The sequence below is a fragment of the Aphelocoma coerulescens genome, unplaced genomic scaffold (genome assembly GCF_041296385.1).
Source record: "Aphelocoma coerulescens isolate FSJ_1873_10779 unplaced genomic scaffold, UR_Acoe_1.0 HiC_scaffold_39, whole genome shotgun sequence".
Taxonomy (NCBI): Eukaryota; Metazoa; Chordata; class Aves; order Passeriformes; family Corvidae; genus Aphelocoma; species Aphelocoma coerulescens.
Genome location: NW_027183733.1, coordinates 2,436,018 through 2,451,997, shown reverse-complemented (window position 1 = coordinate 2,451,997; position 15,980 = coordinate 2,436,018). Strand labels below are relative to the sequence as shown.

The 15,980-nt window shown below is 54.6% G+C and overlaps 1 protein-coding gene across 1 annotated transcript in view; it reads left to right on the top strand.

Annotated features, from left to right (window-relative positions):
• Positions 1 to 15,633, top strand: part of LOC138101671 (centrosome-associated protein CEP250-like) — a 57,979-nt gene extending 42,346 nt beyond the window's left edge. The window contains exons 23-34 of the mRNA XM_068999445.1: positions 305 to 514; positions 1,425 to 1,512; positions 2,112 to 2,266; positions 3,199 to 3,540; positions 5,518 to 5,711; positions 7,007 to 7,097; positions 9,444 to 9,572; positions 10,029 to 10,309; positions 11,508 to 11,667; positions 12,246 to 12,489; positions 13,101 to 13,255; positions 15,478 to 15,633. Of these exons, the coding sequence (XP_068855546.1) occupies positions 305 to 514; positions 1,425 to 1,512; positions 2,112 to 2,266; positions 3,199 to 3,540; positions 5,518 to 5,711; positions 7,007 to 7,097; positions 9,444 to 9,572; positions 10,029 to 10,309; positions 11,508 to 11,667; positions 12,246 to 12,489; positions 13,101 to 13,255; positions 15,478 to 15,633 (2,205 nt within the window). The remainder of the gene's footprint in view (positions 1 to 304; positions 515 to 1,424; positions 1,513 to 2,111; positions 2,267 to 3,198; positions 3,541 to 5,517; positions 5,712 to 7,006; positions 7,098 to 9,443; positions 9,573 to 10,028; positions 10,310 to 11,507; positions 11,668 to 12,245; positions 12,490 to 13,100; positions 13,256 to 15,477) is intronic.
• The last annotated feature ends 347 nt before the right edge of the window (positions 15,634 to 15,980 follow it).

The window sequence follows — 15,980 nt, the reverse complement described above, 5'->3', positions numbered from 1 at the left end:
AGTTGGTGCCTGTGCTGGGCACCGAGCAATGTGGGCACACAGACGTGGCTATGGCAGGCTGGGGAGGGCACTTCCAGCGCAGCCAGTTCAGCCGGTGTTCAGAGCTGCAGCCTCAAGGATGCCCATTGGCTCCCTTTCCCTATTTTCAGGACACTTGTTTCCATTGGAATCCTTGGCTCTGTGCCTTCTGTTTTGGGCATGTTTTTTTGCCTGAAGTCATTTCTCCTTTGTTGCTTGCTCTACTGCCTGCTCTGCTGCCTCAGGAGCAGCCCTGTCCCTGAGGCTCTGTGCATCCATCTTCCAGATGCGGGCCCTGCAGAAGGCAGTGCTGGAGATGGAGGCTACCCAGGCAATTCGAGAGAAGCAGCTGCTGCAGGAGCTGGAGGAGTCCCGAGCAGGAGAACGGAGCTTGAGGGACTCTGTGCAGGTGCTGGAGGCTGAGGTGTCTGAGCTGCGTAGGAAGCTCCAGAGCTCTGAGAACAGAGCAGAGGCCTTGGCCACAAAGTGTCAGCAGGCCAGTGGTGCTCACCAGGAAACTCAATCCCAGCTGGACAAACTGCTCCTGGTTCTCCACCACGTGATCAGGGATAGCAGAGACTTGGTCACCTGGAGCTCAGGCAAGTGTGGGAGGCTGGGAGAGCAGGTGGAGCGAGGGGGTGGTTCCTGGTCATCCTGGTATGACACACTCACCCTGTCAGTTCAGGCTGACTCAGGCCTTGGGAAGTCTTGTCTCCCTGCAGAGACACAAGTCCATGTTTGTTTGTAGAGAAGTGATTAGAGTCAGAAGGGAGAAGGGCCCAAGTCCTGTCAAGCCACAGGGCCCATGCAGTTGTCTTTGGGGCAGTGCTGACATTAGTGGTCATCAAAATAACGTCAGCCTGTGACACACATCCTGCTGCAAGGCGAGCTCTAGGACAATGACAAAGGCACCTCCTCCTAGGTAGAAAGAGGCCTTGTTTGTTGGAGACTGTTGGATTAAATCTTGAAAGAGAATGTCTTCTCTTTTCAGAAAAGGGTCATGTCTTGGGCCTAAGTGCTTCTCAGGATGGGGATGTCCCCGCAGAGCTCACAGTGGACAGAGTGTCAGCAGCTCTGCAAGACCTGCAGCAGCACCTGGAGCATTCCCAGAAAGATCTGGTAATATGCACCCAGAAATCCTGTCCTGCTGCTGGGCTGCTGGACAAGCAGAGTGCCAAGGCCAGGATGGGTAGAAGTTCTTGTAGGGGGGTTGTCTCACTAGCATGGGGAGGAAGGAGGATCACGATCACATCTACCAGTACGGTCCAGCTGCCCTCTCCCACCTGGGCTATTTCTGCTTTAGTGTTTGTAGCCCTTTGTCTCCTGCCAGCAGTGGCACTGACAGGTGATTCTGTTCCTCTTGCCTCTTCCAGAATGATGCAAGGAAGAAGATACAGGCCTTGGAGCTGGAGCTGGGCATGGGGCAGGCTGAGAGGGACAATCTCAGAGCCAGCAATCAGGAGCTGCTGAAACAGTTGGAAGAAATTCAAGCAGGTACAGCTTCACCTCTCCCACCCGCTGCCCCATCCTGTCCCAGCAGGGATCTCTGATGCCACACAGAGGAAAAGGGCAGTGCCCAGAGATGGCAGAGGGGAAGAACAACCAGCAGGAGATTTCTCCATCCAGTGCCAGTGAAAGCTTTTTCTCGAGGAAGATGCCGTGGCTGGCAGTGCCATCTGGCTGTGCTATGGCTGATCCCGTGCACAGGTGGTGCCTTTCAGGTGCTGTGTCTGTGCTGAGGAGCTGTAGCTGGATGCCTCAGCTCGATTCCCCCCAACTCCAGGCCCTGCCAGAGCCCCCAGGCTATTGGCCTCTCTGGAGCAGGGCTGCACAGGCATCCCCGCTCCTTTGTCTCTCTTGGACTGCTCACTCTGCACAAGCCCAAGAGGAAAGACACTTTCCTATTCCTCTGAACCTTGCCCCTTGGAGTCCTGCTTTTTTCTCCTTCATTTCTGTCAGCTTTGGAAGCCCTTGCGGCCTTAGGGGCTGGCAAACACAGGCAGGCCAAGAAGACAGTGCTGTTGTCCCTGCAGGATGCACATCAGTTTGCCTTTGCTTTGCTGTTCTCATTCTCCTTCTCCTTCCTGCTGCAGCGATGTGGAGGGCAGAACACCAGAAGACCTCTCGAGAAACTGCCCTGGAGAAAGAGGCCATTGCCCTGAAGGAAGAGGGTGTGACTCTTTGTCAGGAGGTGGCATCTCTGCAGAGGAAACTGGAGAGCCTGGAGAAGGAAAGGAAGGATGTGCTGGTGAGAACGGCAGATGCCATGAAGGGCCATTTCCTAGCTATGTTTGGCCCTTGTGTTAATAGTTCTAAGGAGCACCTCTTTCCAGCTGAGCTTTTCAAACTGCATTCTTCTGAATAAGGAGGAAAAGATGTCGTAGTCATGTCAAAGCCAGTTAGTGCTGAGGCTGCTGGTTTTCCTCCATGCTGGAGTTTTGTGCCCTCTAGTTCTCAATGTCCACACTGTCTCTATGGACATTGCATGGTCTGGGCAATTCCTCGTGTCCAAACCCACGTCCAGATTTCAAATACCTGGACCTGGAACGAGAGGTGAGAAGGCCAAGTTTGCTGTTAATAGAAAGGTGTTTGGCCTTGGCCATCAGAGAGCAGCCAGTGGGGAGAAAAGAGAGAAAAGCAAAGTGCTGATGCAGATAAGGACGTGTGCCTGCAAGGGGAGAACTCGTCCTGAGTGGCAGCAGAGAATGACAGACTGATGTGGCCATTGCTGCTCCAAGAGAGGGCAGTGGGGCTCTCGGGGATGGTGCCATGGAAACTCTACACAGGAGAGCTCAAAAACCACTCCTGTCACCCCAGCTGCAGGGAATGAAATGTTGGGGGTGTCTGCTCTTCCCTTTCTCCCTGCTGGAGAGCACATCCTCATGGCACCGCCTAAATCCTGCTTAGCGTGGACTTGGAATCCTGGCTGCAGTTCTGGCAGCTGCTCCCCAAAGGAACACTCGAGTGGAGCTGCAAGAGGTCGGGGAAGGGCAGAAAGGGAGCTGGGATGGGCTGAGTGAGCTGGGAAAGACTCAGCGTCAAGGGCGGTCCCAGCAAAGGTCTGAGGCATCCCGAGAGGCAGAGAGAGAGGGGCAGCCTTTGCCTGCCTGTGGCAGGAGTCCTGATCTGGTATGAAAAGCAAACTGAGAGAGGGAATGAGTGACCTCCCTGTTTTGGCAGCGTGAACGGGAATTGTACGAGGAGCAGATGAGAGATCTGAAAAAGAAGAATGAAATGAAAACACCGGAGATGCGAAGTGTCAAGGAAAACACCCAACAACTGGAAGTGGAGAGGGAAGCCAAGCAGGAACAGTTGGAGCATGGGGCTGCTGCTTTGAAGGAATGGCAAGAGACCGCTCAAGTCCTGAGTGTTGCACTGACCAAGAGTGAAATTTCCAAAGGGGCTCTGAAGAAAGACCTGGACATCTTGAAGGAAAGGCTTTGTCTCCAGGTAGGCACTGGCACTGATCTTCAGTCCACTGCAACGTCTCTCAAAGATTCCAATGAAGTTTCCCATGAAGAGGTGGGATTCTAAATCCCTGTCAGTCTAGGCCTGCTTGGGCAAAGCAGCCCGGGCTGCAGCAGGCAGCCTTGTTTGTCTGCCTGGCTCCAGCCAGAGACCATTGGCTGCCAGATTGTTTGCTGGCATGCCTGGAATGACTGAGGCAGCTCTGGAGCTGCTGTTCAAATCAGCTCCAGGCCAAAAGCTGGGCATGGGGAATTGCTTCTCCCGTGCCCAGGCAAGGGGAGGCAACATGTGTGGGTTGGATTTGGTGTGGAAAGGAATGGAGCAGGTGAGCAGAGTGATGGACTGAAGTGAGCAGAGTTCTGTAGCGAGGGCTGAAGAGCAGCTGCACTGCTGGAGCTTCGAGGATGCTTCCCGAGATGGAGATTTCTGAGGGACAGCTCTTGTGGTGTTTGAAATAAGGGAATCATCTCCTCTCTGAATACCCAGCAGGCTGTTGGAGCAGAGGGCAAGCGGCTGTCTGAGCACTCCAGGAGGGGTGTGGAATGTGTGCGGGACCAGGTTGCAGCAGCAGCAAAAGACAAGCCAGAGAAGCGTGAGCTCAGGAGAACTTTTGAGGTAAAGTGGGCTTTCACTGCCTCTGCAGAGCCTCAGGCTCCTCTGGATCATGACTCGTGTGCCCAGGCAGTGCTTTGGAGTCCTCTGCTTGTTTCCTTGCCTCTCCCTGTCCCTGCTGTGGGCACACCACTTTGTTTGTTCTCTCTGTTGTGGCAGCCCATGGCTTTCACAAAGGCACCTTCACTCCGCTGCCTCCCTCCCTGGCCCCGTGTCCCCGGACACACACTGGCCTCTCCTGCACAGCCCCCAGCGAGAGCTCTTTGCCCCCAGTGCTGTCTGGTGCAATTGAGGGTCTGTGAGCAGAGATCTCCTTGCCTTGATGTCCAGAGGTCCTTTTGCCCCATGTTTGCTGACAGGTTTCTGTGACCCTTTCTCCCATCCAACCTGCAGGTGGAACCTGAAGGGAGGAGTGTCCAGAGAATCTTTGGGAATGTTTACCTCTCGGATACCATTAGAGTGGATGCTCCCCCGTCTTCCCAGCACAGCAGGTCGACTTCTGGACAGGTGAGAACATCATCTTCCTTGGTGGGAGGAACACAACCCTTGGCAAGGCACATGTCCCTCAGAAAGCAGAGTAGCAGCTGTGAGCTGAGCTGTTTTCCCCAAGCCAGGCAAGCCCTGAGCGCTGCTCCCAGGGCTGGCAGCTCCTCTGCTCCAGAGCAGACAGAGGGCACCGTGCTGGAGCTGCTGTGGCTGCACCCGCTGCAGAGCCAGCAGGAGGTGGGAGCAGCTGGCTCTCTGCTGCCAGCCAGCCCAGCAGCCACAAGCCCGTGGTGTCAGGAAAGAAGAGTTGGAGGAGTTTCGTGGCCTCAGCAGTGCTTGAAGGCTCATTCTCCCCGTGGGCTTCGTTGCCCACATTGTGCTCTGCTCCCATGTGGAATGCTCTGAAGTTTGGGAGAAGGAGAGTTTGCTCCCTGTCCCTGGGCTGGCTGTGCAGGAGCTTGCTGTTCAGATCAGCTCCAGGCCAAAAGCCGGGCATGGGGATCTGCTTCTCCCTTGCCCAGGCAAGGGGAGGCAACACGTGGGGGTGAGCAGTGATGGACTGAAGTGAGCAGAGTTCTGTAGCGAGGGCTGAACAGCAGCTGCACTGCTGGTGCTTAGAGTCAAGTGTATTGGCAGTTGTGGAAGATGCAGTATTTTTGGGTGACAACACAGAATTTGGGGCAGGGATGTTTGTTGGGAAGGAGCAATCTGGTGCCAGGCAAGCCAGCAGGGCCTGACACAGCACTTCCAAGGTAACAGTGCCAGAGGCTTTTGGCAGCCCAGGGTATCGGAGCTGCAGAGGGCAGATGCTGTGAAACTTTGAGCCCAGAGCATGGGAGCTCCCTGTCCTCTGGCTGCCTGCGAGGTGGCACTGGCTGGCTCTGCACAGGGCTCCTGAGGAAGGGCTCGAGCTGTACCTTGTCCTGCTTCCAGGTTTCCCAGGAGCAAGAGTCATTGAGCAGGGCTCTGGAGCAGCTGCACCAGGAGCCCTCTGGCCAAGGGCACGCACTGGCCCAGGTGTGCAGAGAGAAGGAGCTGCTGGGCCGGGAGAAGGCTGCCCTTGAGGGCCGACTGGCAGCCATGGAGCGTCACCAACAAGACCTTTCCAAGCAGCTGGCAGAGACCAGGTAAAGGCAGGGAGGAGACCCTTTCCGGATGCTTTTACCTTGCATGGACAGAAAATGGAAGTCTCAAGAAAAAGAAATATGCCACAATGTGAAGGTTATTTTTCTGACATCTAAAGCCAGCAAAGCTGTTGTAAGCCTTGGGCTCCTGTTTGTGCCGCCAAGCACACTCGTGTGGGAAGTCAAAAGCAAGCCACCCGGCCCTGAATTGAGTAGTACTTAAACCATGCAGCTGTTGAGTGAAACCTCAAGTTTCTCTTGGGTTTAGTTCCTTGTGCTGGGCATTGAACATCCCTCTTTCCTTCCTAAGTAGCTTGACACAATCCTGATCTTCAGAACTGAAGCTTCATCTTCAGAACTCCAGGCTCTGACCTTGGGATGTTGGCAGTAGCATGCTGCCATTCAGGGGGAAGCCAGAGGCTCCTGCTGAAAATGCTGAGGGCCTTCTGCTTCCAAGCACACTCTTGAGAAGTGTGAGGCAGGACCTAGAGCTGCTTAGAGAGCAGCAGGGAAACCTCTTTGGAATTGTTGACAGCCCCTGGGGATTCTTGCTGTGTTGATGGGCACCCACCTGTCAAACCTGCCAAGGTCCTTTTGGATGGTCCCTCTCACTCTCCAAAGAAGGACAAGACTTGGGCTACTGCCTGCTTAGCTGGCAACACTAAAAGAAAGGTGGCAAGTCTATTCCTTGACCGTGCAGGAGCTTAAACTGCAGTCTCTGCATTCAGGTAGTTGTTGTTCAGACAACATGGTGTTCTGAATTTTTACAAGTGCTGCCATGACCATGAGATTTTACTGTATCATGCAAAGTAGTTCTGAAGTCTCTTAAATACAGAGTGTCTGGAAAATTATGTACCTTTATGTCCATGATGAAGAGAGTTAACAAGTCAGGAGTGAGCCAGGACGAGAGTCTGTTCTGTCCCCCTGCAGAGCAGCTTGGAAGTGCTGATGAGAGAAGGGCTGTGAGCAGAGGCTGGGCTTTTGCTCCTTGGCCCAGCCTGTGTGGGCACAGCTAGCCAGGGTCATAGGTCAGGAAGAGCAGCTGAAGGTTCGGCTGTTGAGGTCACGTTGGGCTGGGCTGTCTGTGCTGTGCCAGGCCATAAGGAAGGCCTGGGCACTCCCTCAGAGGGCCCTGCTTTGCTACTGAAATGGCACAAATGGGCCTTCTCTGTACAAGTTTCCATGCGACCCGTTTTGCATTCTCAGGCCTGGGCATCTTGAGCCACGTTGTCCTGGAATAACTGCCCGGGAGTGTCAGGAGCGAGCAGCTCATGTCTCTCCGTATTTGCAACCTGTAGGTCAGCGAAGGAGAACCTGGAATCCAGCCTGTTTGCTGCTCAGCAGCAGATATCCCAGCTGGAGATCACCAGCAACCATCTGGAGGCTCAAGTGCTCACAGTCACACAGGCCAAGGAGGCGCTACAAGGTGAGAACCTCGTGTGCTTTGTTTGTGGTGCCGCCCCACCTAGAGAAGCTGCTGTAAAGCCTCCTCTGTCTGCAGGGCTTCTGAGGAGCGGTGGCGCTGGAGGCAGGGCCCTCCTACGCTGACACTGAAAGGGCCTGAGTCAGTAAAGGCAGTAAAGACTCTGAATCTTGCTGTTGGTCGTGTTTGCAGGAGAAGTGAAGTGCCTCCAACGTGAGCTGGAAGCAGAGAGAGCTCTCAGGAAGCAGGAGCAGGAAGACACAGCACAACAGCTCTTGCAGGTAGAGCAGCAGTGTCACGAAAGCCTCAGGCTTCAGGGAACTGCTCAGCAGGTGGAAATAAACAAGCTCCTGCAAGACCTGGTAGGTGACAATACGCTTCTGAATTGTCCAAGCTGGCCCTGGGGGCTGGTTTAGCACCAGCAGAGCCTGAGGGTGTGAAAGGGCAGCAGTCCTCTGCCAGAGGCCTCCCGCTGCTGGGCCGGGCAGGAGAGGCGGCGGCTCGGACTTGGAGGCGCGTGAAGACCCACAGGATGGTGCTGGGCCAGTAAATGCAGCCACGGCTTCCGTGAGGGCGTAAGGCGAGTTCCAGAGCAGCTTGGGCAGTGCCCACCCAAAGCGTGGCGGCCCAGGGCAGGATCTTCCCCGAGTCCCACCTGCCACGGAGCAGATGCCAGCGTGGAGCAGATGCCAACAGTGCTGCTGGCTGCAGGCGTGGGAACTCGGTTCCTGTCTTGCTGTGCTCCCACGGTGGACAGAGGGATTAGCTTTGGGCTGGAAGCAAATGGAACAGGCCCCGGTCCTTCAGTCCTTGTGACTGGGGCATCAGGGTGCCAGAAGGTGACACCTCCTTTTCTGAATGGTTGGACTCAATGCTTGTGCAGGTCTTTCCCAACAGAAATGATTCCATGGTTCTGGGATCCTTGCACCTGCTGAGCCTCCTTTTAAATTCCCTGACAGGACACGGTTTCTGGAGAGCAGAGAGCCAGTGCTGTTGTCTTTTCAGGTTGGGGTTTGTGGGAGGGATGAAGCTTCACGTTTTTCAGCGAGGAGCTTGCCTGGGGACTTCAACTTGAAGATTTTTCCTCCCCTCCTCAGGCAATTGAGCGGGAAAGGTACCATGCAGACATACAGGAGATGCTGCAGCAATGGGGAAAAGAGAAGGCAGAGAGAGAGCAGGAGCACCAGAAGGTGCTGTTTGAGATGAGGCAGAAAGTTGCCACCCTGCAGGCTCAAAGACAAGAGGAACAAACTAGATTTGAAAATGCCAAGCGAGAGGTAATGATTGTGCAAGGAGAATTGGTGTGATTTTTTGCAAGGCTGGAGCTGTGGGAGATGGCAGGCTATGGGGCTGTGTGGAGCATGCCCTCCATGTCTTCTACATTGAATTTGGGGAGGTGAAAGGTGAACAGGGCTATCTTTGGGCCCAGGAATGAGCCCTCTCACAGGAAGCCCGGCAGAAACATCAGCTTTCCGTTGGGATTTTTGTGCTGCTCTTGTGCTCTGTTTTCCTAAGACTTACCTTGGAGGATCTTCACTGTTCTCTTAAGGGTCCTCTTTTGGTGTGTACTGGTCGGTGTCCATAGCCAAACTGAGTTTGTAGGACTTTTCTTTTGTGGGCACAGGGAGGGCGCAGCGGGAACGCTGACAAGAGACAAATCTTTTTAAAGACTCGCCTGGAGTATTTCTGAACAGCAACCCAGAGATGTCTCCTGGGCTGTGTTCTAAGTCACTCTCTGGGAAGCTGTGTCCCCCCCAGGGCAGACAGTGGCCCAGGGGAACAGCAGCCGAGTGCTCTGAGAGCGCGTGAGCCCATCAGTCTTTGCCTCTTGCCACACAGAGTTTGCAGGGGAAGTGTCAAGCCCTCTGCTCTTTCCTTCTGTGCAGGTCCTGCTGGAAAAGCAGAAGGAGAAGAATTCTTTATCAGAGACACTGCTCCAAACTCGGGGACAGCTAAGCCAAGCCTGCCAGCAGGTGCAGCAGCTCAGGCAGGAGGTGAAAGAGCAGCAAGAGAAGGGGCAGGTAAGTCTGAGCAGGCAGGGAACAGAGTGCAGGGCAGTGGCAAGGGCACAAAAGGCAGGTGCTGGGAGTCAGGAGGCAAGGGCTGCTTCAGGCCCTGGCAGCACAGAGCCTGGCAAACTCCAGAGCTCAGGCCCGGGAAGCAAGGCTTACAATGGAAGCAGAGCTGGGTAGAGAAGCCAAAAGAAGTCGCTGAAGGAATGGGATTTTGAGAGAGCAAGTGGGAAAAGCTGAGCCTGAGGGCAGGTCGCAGGAAGTTGCTCTGCATTTTGTTGCCAGACCATCCAGGCAAAGCTGCAAGCTGAGCTGCAGAAAGCTCGGAGGGGAATCCAGGCAGCGCAGAAGAGGCACGAGGAAGAACTACGAGGCATCAAAGAGGAAATGAATCTCCTCCTTGAGCAGAGGGAGGCTCTACAAAAGCAGGTGAGTGAAAGAGCAGTGGCACCGCAGCATCCAGCAGGGGGTCTGTGCCCTTCTTGCTTTTCCATGGCAGAGCAGCAGCTGCTGGGGTGGTCCCTGGGGCTGCCTCGTGCTCTGGGCTCCTTGGCAGCTGCTCTGAAGGACCCTCGGTGCTCTGCTGAATCTCAGCTGCTGCCCTGGACAGCTGGGCTAGTCCTCTGGGCTGTTGGCCAGCAACCATCAGCACGGATTCCTGCTGGCCTCTTCTTGCTGGCCTTGGTGTGGGAGGTGCTTTTTCAGGTGCCCTTGGTGGGCCACGTAGAGATTGAAACAAGTTGTCCGTATGCATTGTGAATCTGGTGCTCTGAGGACAGGGAGAAATGGAAAGTTGGCCTTTGCCTTTTCTCACAGCCTCTGCTGTGGCTGACAGTGACAGGCTGTGGCTGTAGCCTCTGACTGCTTTGTTCTGTTTGACTGGAGGTGGGAGAGTTGACATCTCAGCTGGCAGCCTCCAGAGAGTCCCAGGCAACGATTGTTCAGAGAGCCCGGCAAGATGTGAGGGAGGCCCAGAAGCAGTCAAGGCAGAAGCTGTTGCAGGTTGAGCAGCTCCAGAAGATGCTGGAGGAGGCAGAACATCAGAACAAGGAGCTGCAAGTGCACCTGAAGAACTTGGAGATGGAAAGGAGTCAATGGGAAGAAGTGGCACGCCAAAATTCGGGACTTTGGGCTTCCTTGAACACCCTAGAGAAGGAAAAAGCCAGGTAAATGAAAGCCTGTGGGACTCTGCCTTGTGGGAATGGATTCCCTCTTTGCCATCTTTGCACTGGCCAGGGGCTCTGGCAGCATTTCCTATGTGGCAGAGTTCTGAACTCTCCGTGCAGACGCGTCTGGTTGTCTGGATGTTGTGTTTCATTTTCTTTTCTTTCAAGCCTTCAGTTAGAGTTTTTCTGAAGACAAAGGCTTTTGGAGTAGCTCTTTCCCTCTAGGGGTGTGTTCTGTTGTGAGGTGGGTGTGCTAACACTGCCCAAGCTGCAGTGTAAGGAGCTGGACACATCCAGCAGCTCCGCCTTGGGTCCTGTAACTTGAAGCCTTTGGGATCTGGAGCAGCCTGGCATCCTGATGCCTTTGCTTGGCAGAACCATCTCAAGGCCCTGATTTCTGACCTAGGCCAGATTCCCCTCAAAGGCACCCAAGAACCAAGAATGTCTCTGTTGCATCGTTCCTCAGAAAATGCCCCCAGGTGCCTGGGGGGGCTCAAGCAGGGTCCCTGCCAGCCTCCAGAGTCACAGGCAATACTGACTGTGCAAAGAATGCAAGAGACAAGACCAAGGTTAGCGGGGCCCCTCCAGCTGACCAAGTCCTGCCGGTCTTCAGTGCCACTGGATTCTTCTTTTGAGAAGAAGACAAAGAAAGGGCAGGGCCCTCTTGCTTGCCTGCAGGTTTCTGCATCTTCCATCAGGTTGTGCTCCAAGGCTCTGTTGCCCCTTCTGCTATCGGCCTTTGTTTCTCCAGCTGGAAGTAGGATGGGTGCTGGTAAATCTTAGGGAACTTCCCCGAGATCCTCTGGCTGTAGGGTGCTGCTCCTCCTACCTGGACATACAAGATGGGGCAAGGAAATGTCTCTTCCATGTTGACCAAACCTTTCCCCCTTGGAGCCTGCGTAGTCAGAAGAAAACTCTTCCTCTCCCCTAATCTCTTCATGGCAAGACTTTGTTAGGTCTATATTCACATTCCCATCTCAAGAAGAAGGTAGGACATGTAGGCAGGAACTCCCCATTCTTTCATGAATAAAAGCAGAGTGGGCACATGCTGGGCTGTGACTGCAGGGGGAACAAACAAACAGCCACGTTGTTTAGACAAACCTCATCAGACAGAGCAGTTTTCCCCGAGGTGGTGCGAGTCCTAAGAGTTCCTAAAATGTGATACCGTGTAGTAATGAGTTGCATGCTTCCCTTTTAGGCTGCTTCTGTCTCTGGAGGAAAAGAACCTGTGCCTCAGAACACTGGAAGAAAAGAACCAGGCACTGAACAATCAGGTGTCTCAATTTCGTTCTGCTCTTCGCGAGGCCGAGCAGCTCTGTGCAAACCGCACAGGACAAGTGCTGAAGCTCAACACCCAGGTAATCTGTGCCCTGGCGTCCTCTTCTCCAGGGACACACATCATCACCTTTGGCTTGGAGGCCCCAACTGCTTTCCCCTCCCAGCAGCATCCACTGCTGCCGTGTTCTGCCCCGGGGTGCTGCTGCACCCACAGGCCAAGGCTGGATCTGGTGTCTGCTGCCGATGTTTTCCTCCGTTCTCTCCCGGGTCCCAGCAGGAAATGTGGGAGGAGAAGCAGCAGCAGACTCCTTTGGAGCTTCTCCATCCCTCTGTTAGCAGTGTTGTCCCAGATGGAGTTGGTGCCTGTGCTGGGCACCGAGCAATGTGGGCACACAGACGTGGCTATGGCAGGCTGGGGAGGGCACTTCCAGCGCAGCCAGTTCAGCCGGTGTTCAGAGCTGCAGCCTCAAGGATGCCCATTGGCTCCCTTTCCCTATTTTCAGGACACTTGTTTCCACTGGAATCCTTGGCTCTGTGCCTTCTGTTTTGGGCATGTTTTTTTGCCTGAAATCATTTCTCCTTTGTTGCTTGCTCTACTGCCTGCTCTGCTGCCTCAGGAGCAGCCCTGTCCCTGAGGCTCTGTGCATCCATCTTCCAGATGCCGGCCGAGCTGGAAGCAGTGATCGAGAAGGCGGCTCCCCAGCCTACTCAGGAGAAGCAGGAGCTGGAAACTGAGGGGTCTGAGCTGCATGTGAGGCTCCAGAGCTCTGAGGAAAGAGCAGAGGCCATGGCCACGCAGTGTAAGACTTTGGAGCTGGAGCTGAGGGAGGTGCAGGCTCAGATAGACCATCTGAAGGCTCGCAACCAGGAGCTGCAGCAGGAGTTGGAGGAAAGTGAGCAAGGTAGAGCTTCTCCTCTCGCACCCACTGCCCCATCCCGTCTTGCCAGCAGGGCTCTCTGATCCCATGCAGAGGAAAAGTGCCCAGAGATGGCAGAGGGGAAGAACAACCAGCAGGAGATTTCTCCATCCAGTGCCAGTGAAAGCTTTTTCTCGAGGAAGATGCCGTGGCTGGCAGTGCCATCTGGCTGTGCTATGGCTGATCCCGTGCACAGGTGGTGCCTTTCAGGTGCTGTGTCTGTGCTGAGGAGCTGTAGCTGGATGCCTCAGCTCGATTCCCCCCAACTCCAGGCCCTGCCAGAGCCCCCAGGCTATTGGCCTCTCTGGAGCAGGGCTGCACAGGCATCCCCGCTCCTTTGTCTCTCTTGGACTGCTCACTCTGCACAAGCCCAAGAGGAAAGACACTTTCCTATTCCTCTGAACCTTGCCCCTTGGATTCCTGCTTTTTTCTCTGCCTTGAAGTTTCCTTCATTTCTGTCAGCTTTGGAAGCCCTTGCGGCCTTAGGGGCTGGCAAACACAGGCAGGCCAAGAAGACAGTGCTGTTGTCCCTGCAGGATGCACATCAGTTTGCCTTTGCTTTGCTGTTCTCATTCTCCTTCTCCTTCCTGCTGCAGCGATGTGGAGGGCAGAACACCAGAAGACCTCTCGAGAAACTGCCCTGGAGAAAGAGGCCATTGCCCTGAAGGAAGAGGGTGTGACTCTTTGTCAGGAGGTGGCATCTCTGCAGAGGAAACTGGAGAGCCTGGAGAAGGAAAGGAAGGATGTGCTGGTGAGAACGGCAGATGCCATGAAGGGCCATTTCCTAGCTATGTTTGGCCCTTGTGTTAATAGTTCTAAGGAGCACCTCTTTCCAGCTGAGCTTTTCAAACTGCATTCTTCTGAATAAGGAGGAAAAGATGTCGTAGTCATGTCAAAGCCAGTTAGTGCTGAGGCTGCTGGTTTTCCTCCATGCTGGAGTTTTGTGCCCTCTAGTTCTCAATGTCCACACTGTCTCTATGGACATTGCATGGTCTGGGCAATTCCTCGTGTCCAAACCCACGTCCAGATTTCAAATACCTGGACCTGGAACGAGGGGTGAGAAGGCCAAGTTTGCTGTTAATAGAAAGGTGTTTGGCCTTGGCCATCAGAGAGCAGCCAGTGGGGAGAAAAGAGAGAAAAGCAAAGTGCTGATGCAGATAAGGACGTGTGCCTGCAAGGGGAGAACTCGTCCTGAGTGGCAGCAGAGAATGACAGACTGATGTGGCCATTGCTGCTCCAAGAGAGGGCAGTGGGGCTCTCGGGGATGGTGCCATGGAAACTCTACACAGGAGAGCTCAAAAACCACTCCTGTCACCCCAGCTGCAGGGAATGAAATGTTGGGGGTGTTTGCTCTTCCCTTTCTCCCTGCTGGAGAGCACATCCTCATGGCACTGCCTAAATCCTGCTTAGCGTGGACTTGGAATCCTGGCTGCAGTTCTGGCAGCTGCTCCCCAAAGGAACACTCGAGTGGAGCTGCAAGAGGTCGGGGAAGGGCAGAAAGGGAGCTGGGATGGGCTGAGTGAGCTGGGAAAGACTCAGCGTCAAGGGCGGTCCCAGCAAAGGTCTGAGGCATCCCAAGAGGCAGAGAGAGAGGGGCAGCCTTTGCCTGCCTGTGGCAGGAGTCCCGATCTGGTATGAAAAGCAAACCGAGAGAGGGAATGAGTGACCTCCCTGTTTTGGCAGCGTGAACGGGAATTGTACGAGGAGCAGATGAGGGATCTGAAAAAGAAGAATGAAATGAAAACACTTGAAATTTCAAGAAAGGAAACAACGCAACAATTGGACGCTGAAAATGAAAGAAAACAGGAGGAGTTGGAGCATGGGGCTGCTGCTTTGAAGGAAGGCAGAGGAAATGCTCAAGTCCTGTGTGCTCCACTGGCCAAGTGTAAAATTGCCAAAGAGGCTCTGAAGAAACACTCAGCCTTTCTGCAGGGAAAGAGTCATCCCCAGGTAGGCACTGGCACTGATCTTCAGTCCACTGCAACGTCTCTCAAAGATTCCAATGAAGTTTCCCATGAAGAGGTGGGATTCTAAATCCCTGTCAGTCTAGGCCTGCTTGGGCAAAGCAGCCCGGGCTGCAGCAGGCAGCCTTGTGTGTCTGCCTGGCTCCAGCCAGAGACCATTGGCTGCCAGATTGTTTGCTGGCACGCCTGGAATGACTGAGGCAGCTCTGGAGCTGCTGTTCAAATCAGCTCCAGGCCAAAAGCTGGGCATGGGGAATTGCTTCTCCCGTGCCCAGGCAAGGGGAGGCAACATGTGTGGGTTGGATTTGGTGTGGAAAGGAATGGAGCAGGTGAGCAGAGTGATGGACTGAAGTGAGCAGAGTTCTGTAGCGAGGGCTGAAGAGCAGCTGCACTGCTGGAGCTTCGAGGATGCTTCCCCAGATGGAGATTTCTGAGGGACAGCTCTTGTGGTGTTTGAAATAAGGGAATCATCTCCTCTCTGAACACCCAGCAGGCTGTTGGAGCAGAAGGCAAGCGGCTGTCTGAGCACTCCAGGAGGGGTGTGGAATGTGTGCGGGACCAGGTTGCAGCAGCAGCAAAAGACAAGCCAGAGAAGCGTGAGCTCAGGAGAACTTTTGAGGTAAAGTGGGCTTTCACTGCCTCTGCAGAGCCTCAGGCTCCTCTGGATCATGACTCGTGTGCCCAGGCAGTGCTTTGGAGTCCTCTGCTTGTTTCCTTGCCTCTCCCTGTCCCTGCTGTGGGCACACCCCTTTGTTTGTTGTCTCTGTTGTGGCAGCCCATGGCTTTCACAAAGGCACCTTCACTCCGCTGCCTCCCTCCCTGGCCCTGTGTCCCCGGACACACACTGGCCTCTCCTGCACAGCCCCCAGCGAGAGCTCTTTGCCCCCAGTGCTGTCTGGTGCAATTGAGGGTCTGTGAGCAGAGATCTCCTTGCCTTGATGTCCAGAGGTCCTTTTGCCCCATGTTTGCTGACAGGTTTCTGTGACCCTTTCTCCCATCCAACCTGCAGGTGGAACATGAAGGGAGGAGAATCAGAACTTTTTGGAGAGTGTTCCCCCCAGACTACTTTACATTGCCTGTCTCCCAGTCTGACCAGAAAAATGCATCAACCTCTGAAAGACAAGAGTCCTCCAGTAGCTCAGGGGAGCTGCAGCCCCCGTGCTGAGGCACAGCCTGTGGAGAAAGGGGTCAGTGGCCAGAATGCGTGCTTTGGGAATCAGAGCTGGGTTCCTAAATCCTGTCGGAACTCTCTCTCCCCGACCTGTGGTGGCTGAGGGTTGTATGAGGGAAGGGTTTGCCAGCCATGAACTGGACTTGTTGATCATCTGAGCTCCGTTCAGGGGCAGTGTGGGAGCCTGTTCCTTTCCCCTTCCCCAAGGGCAGAGTGTTGGTGAGGGCTGGAGTTGGAGGCTGTGTCTGCCCCCACAGCCGGTACCGTGGGGCTGCGGATGCTCCTGCCCACGTGGGCTTGTCTGAGCTGGGCTTTCTGCCTCTTTCAGGTGTCCTTGCTGC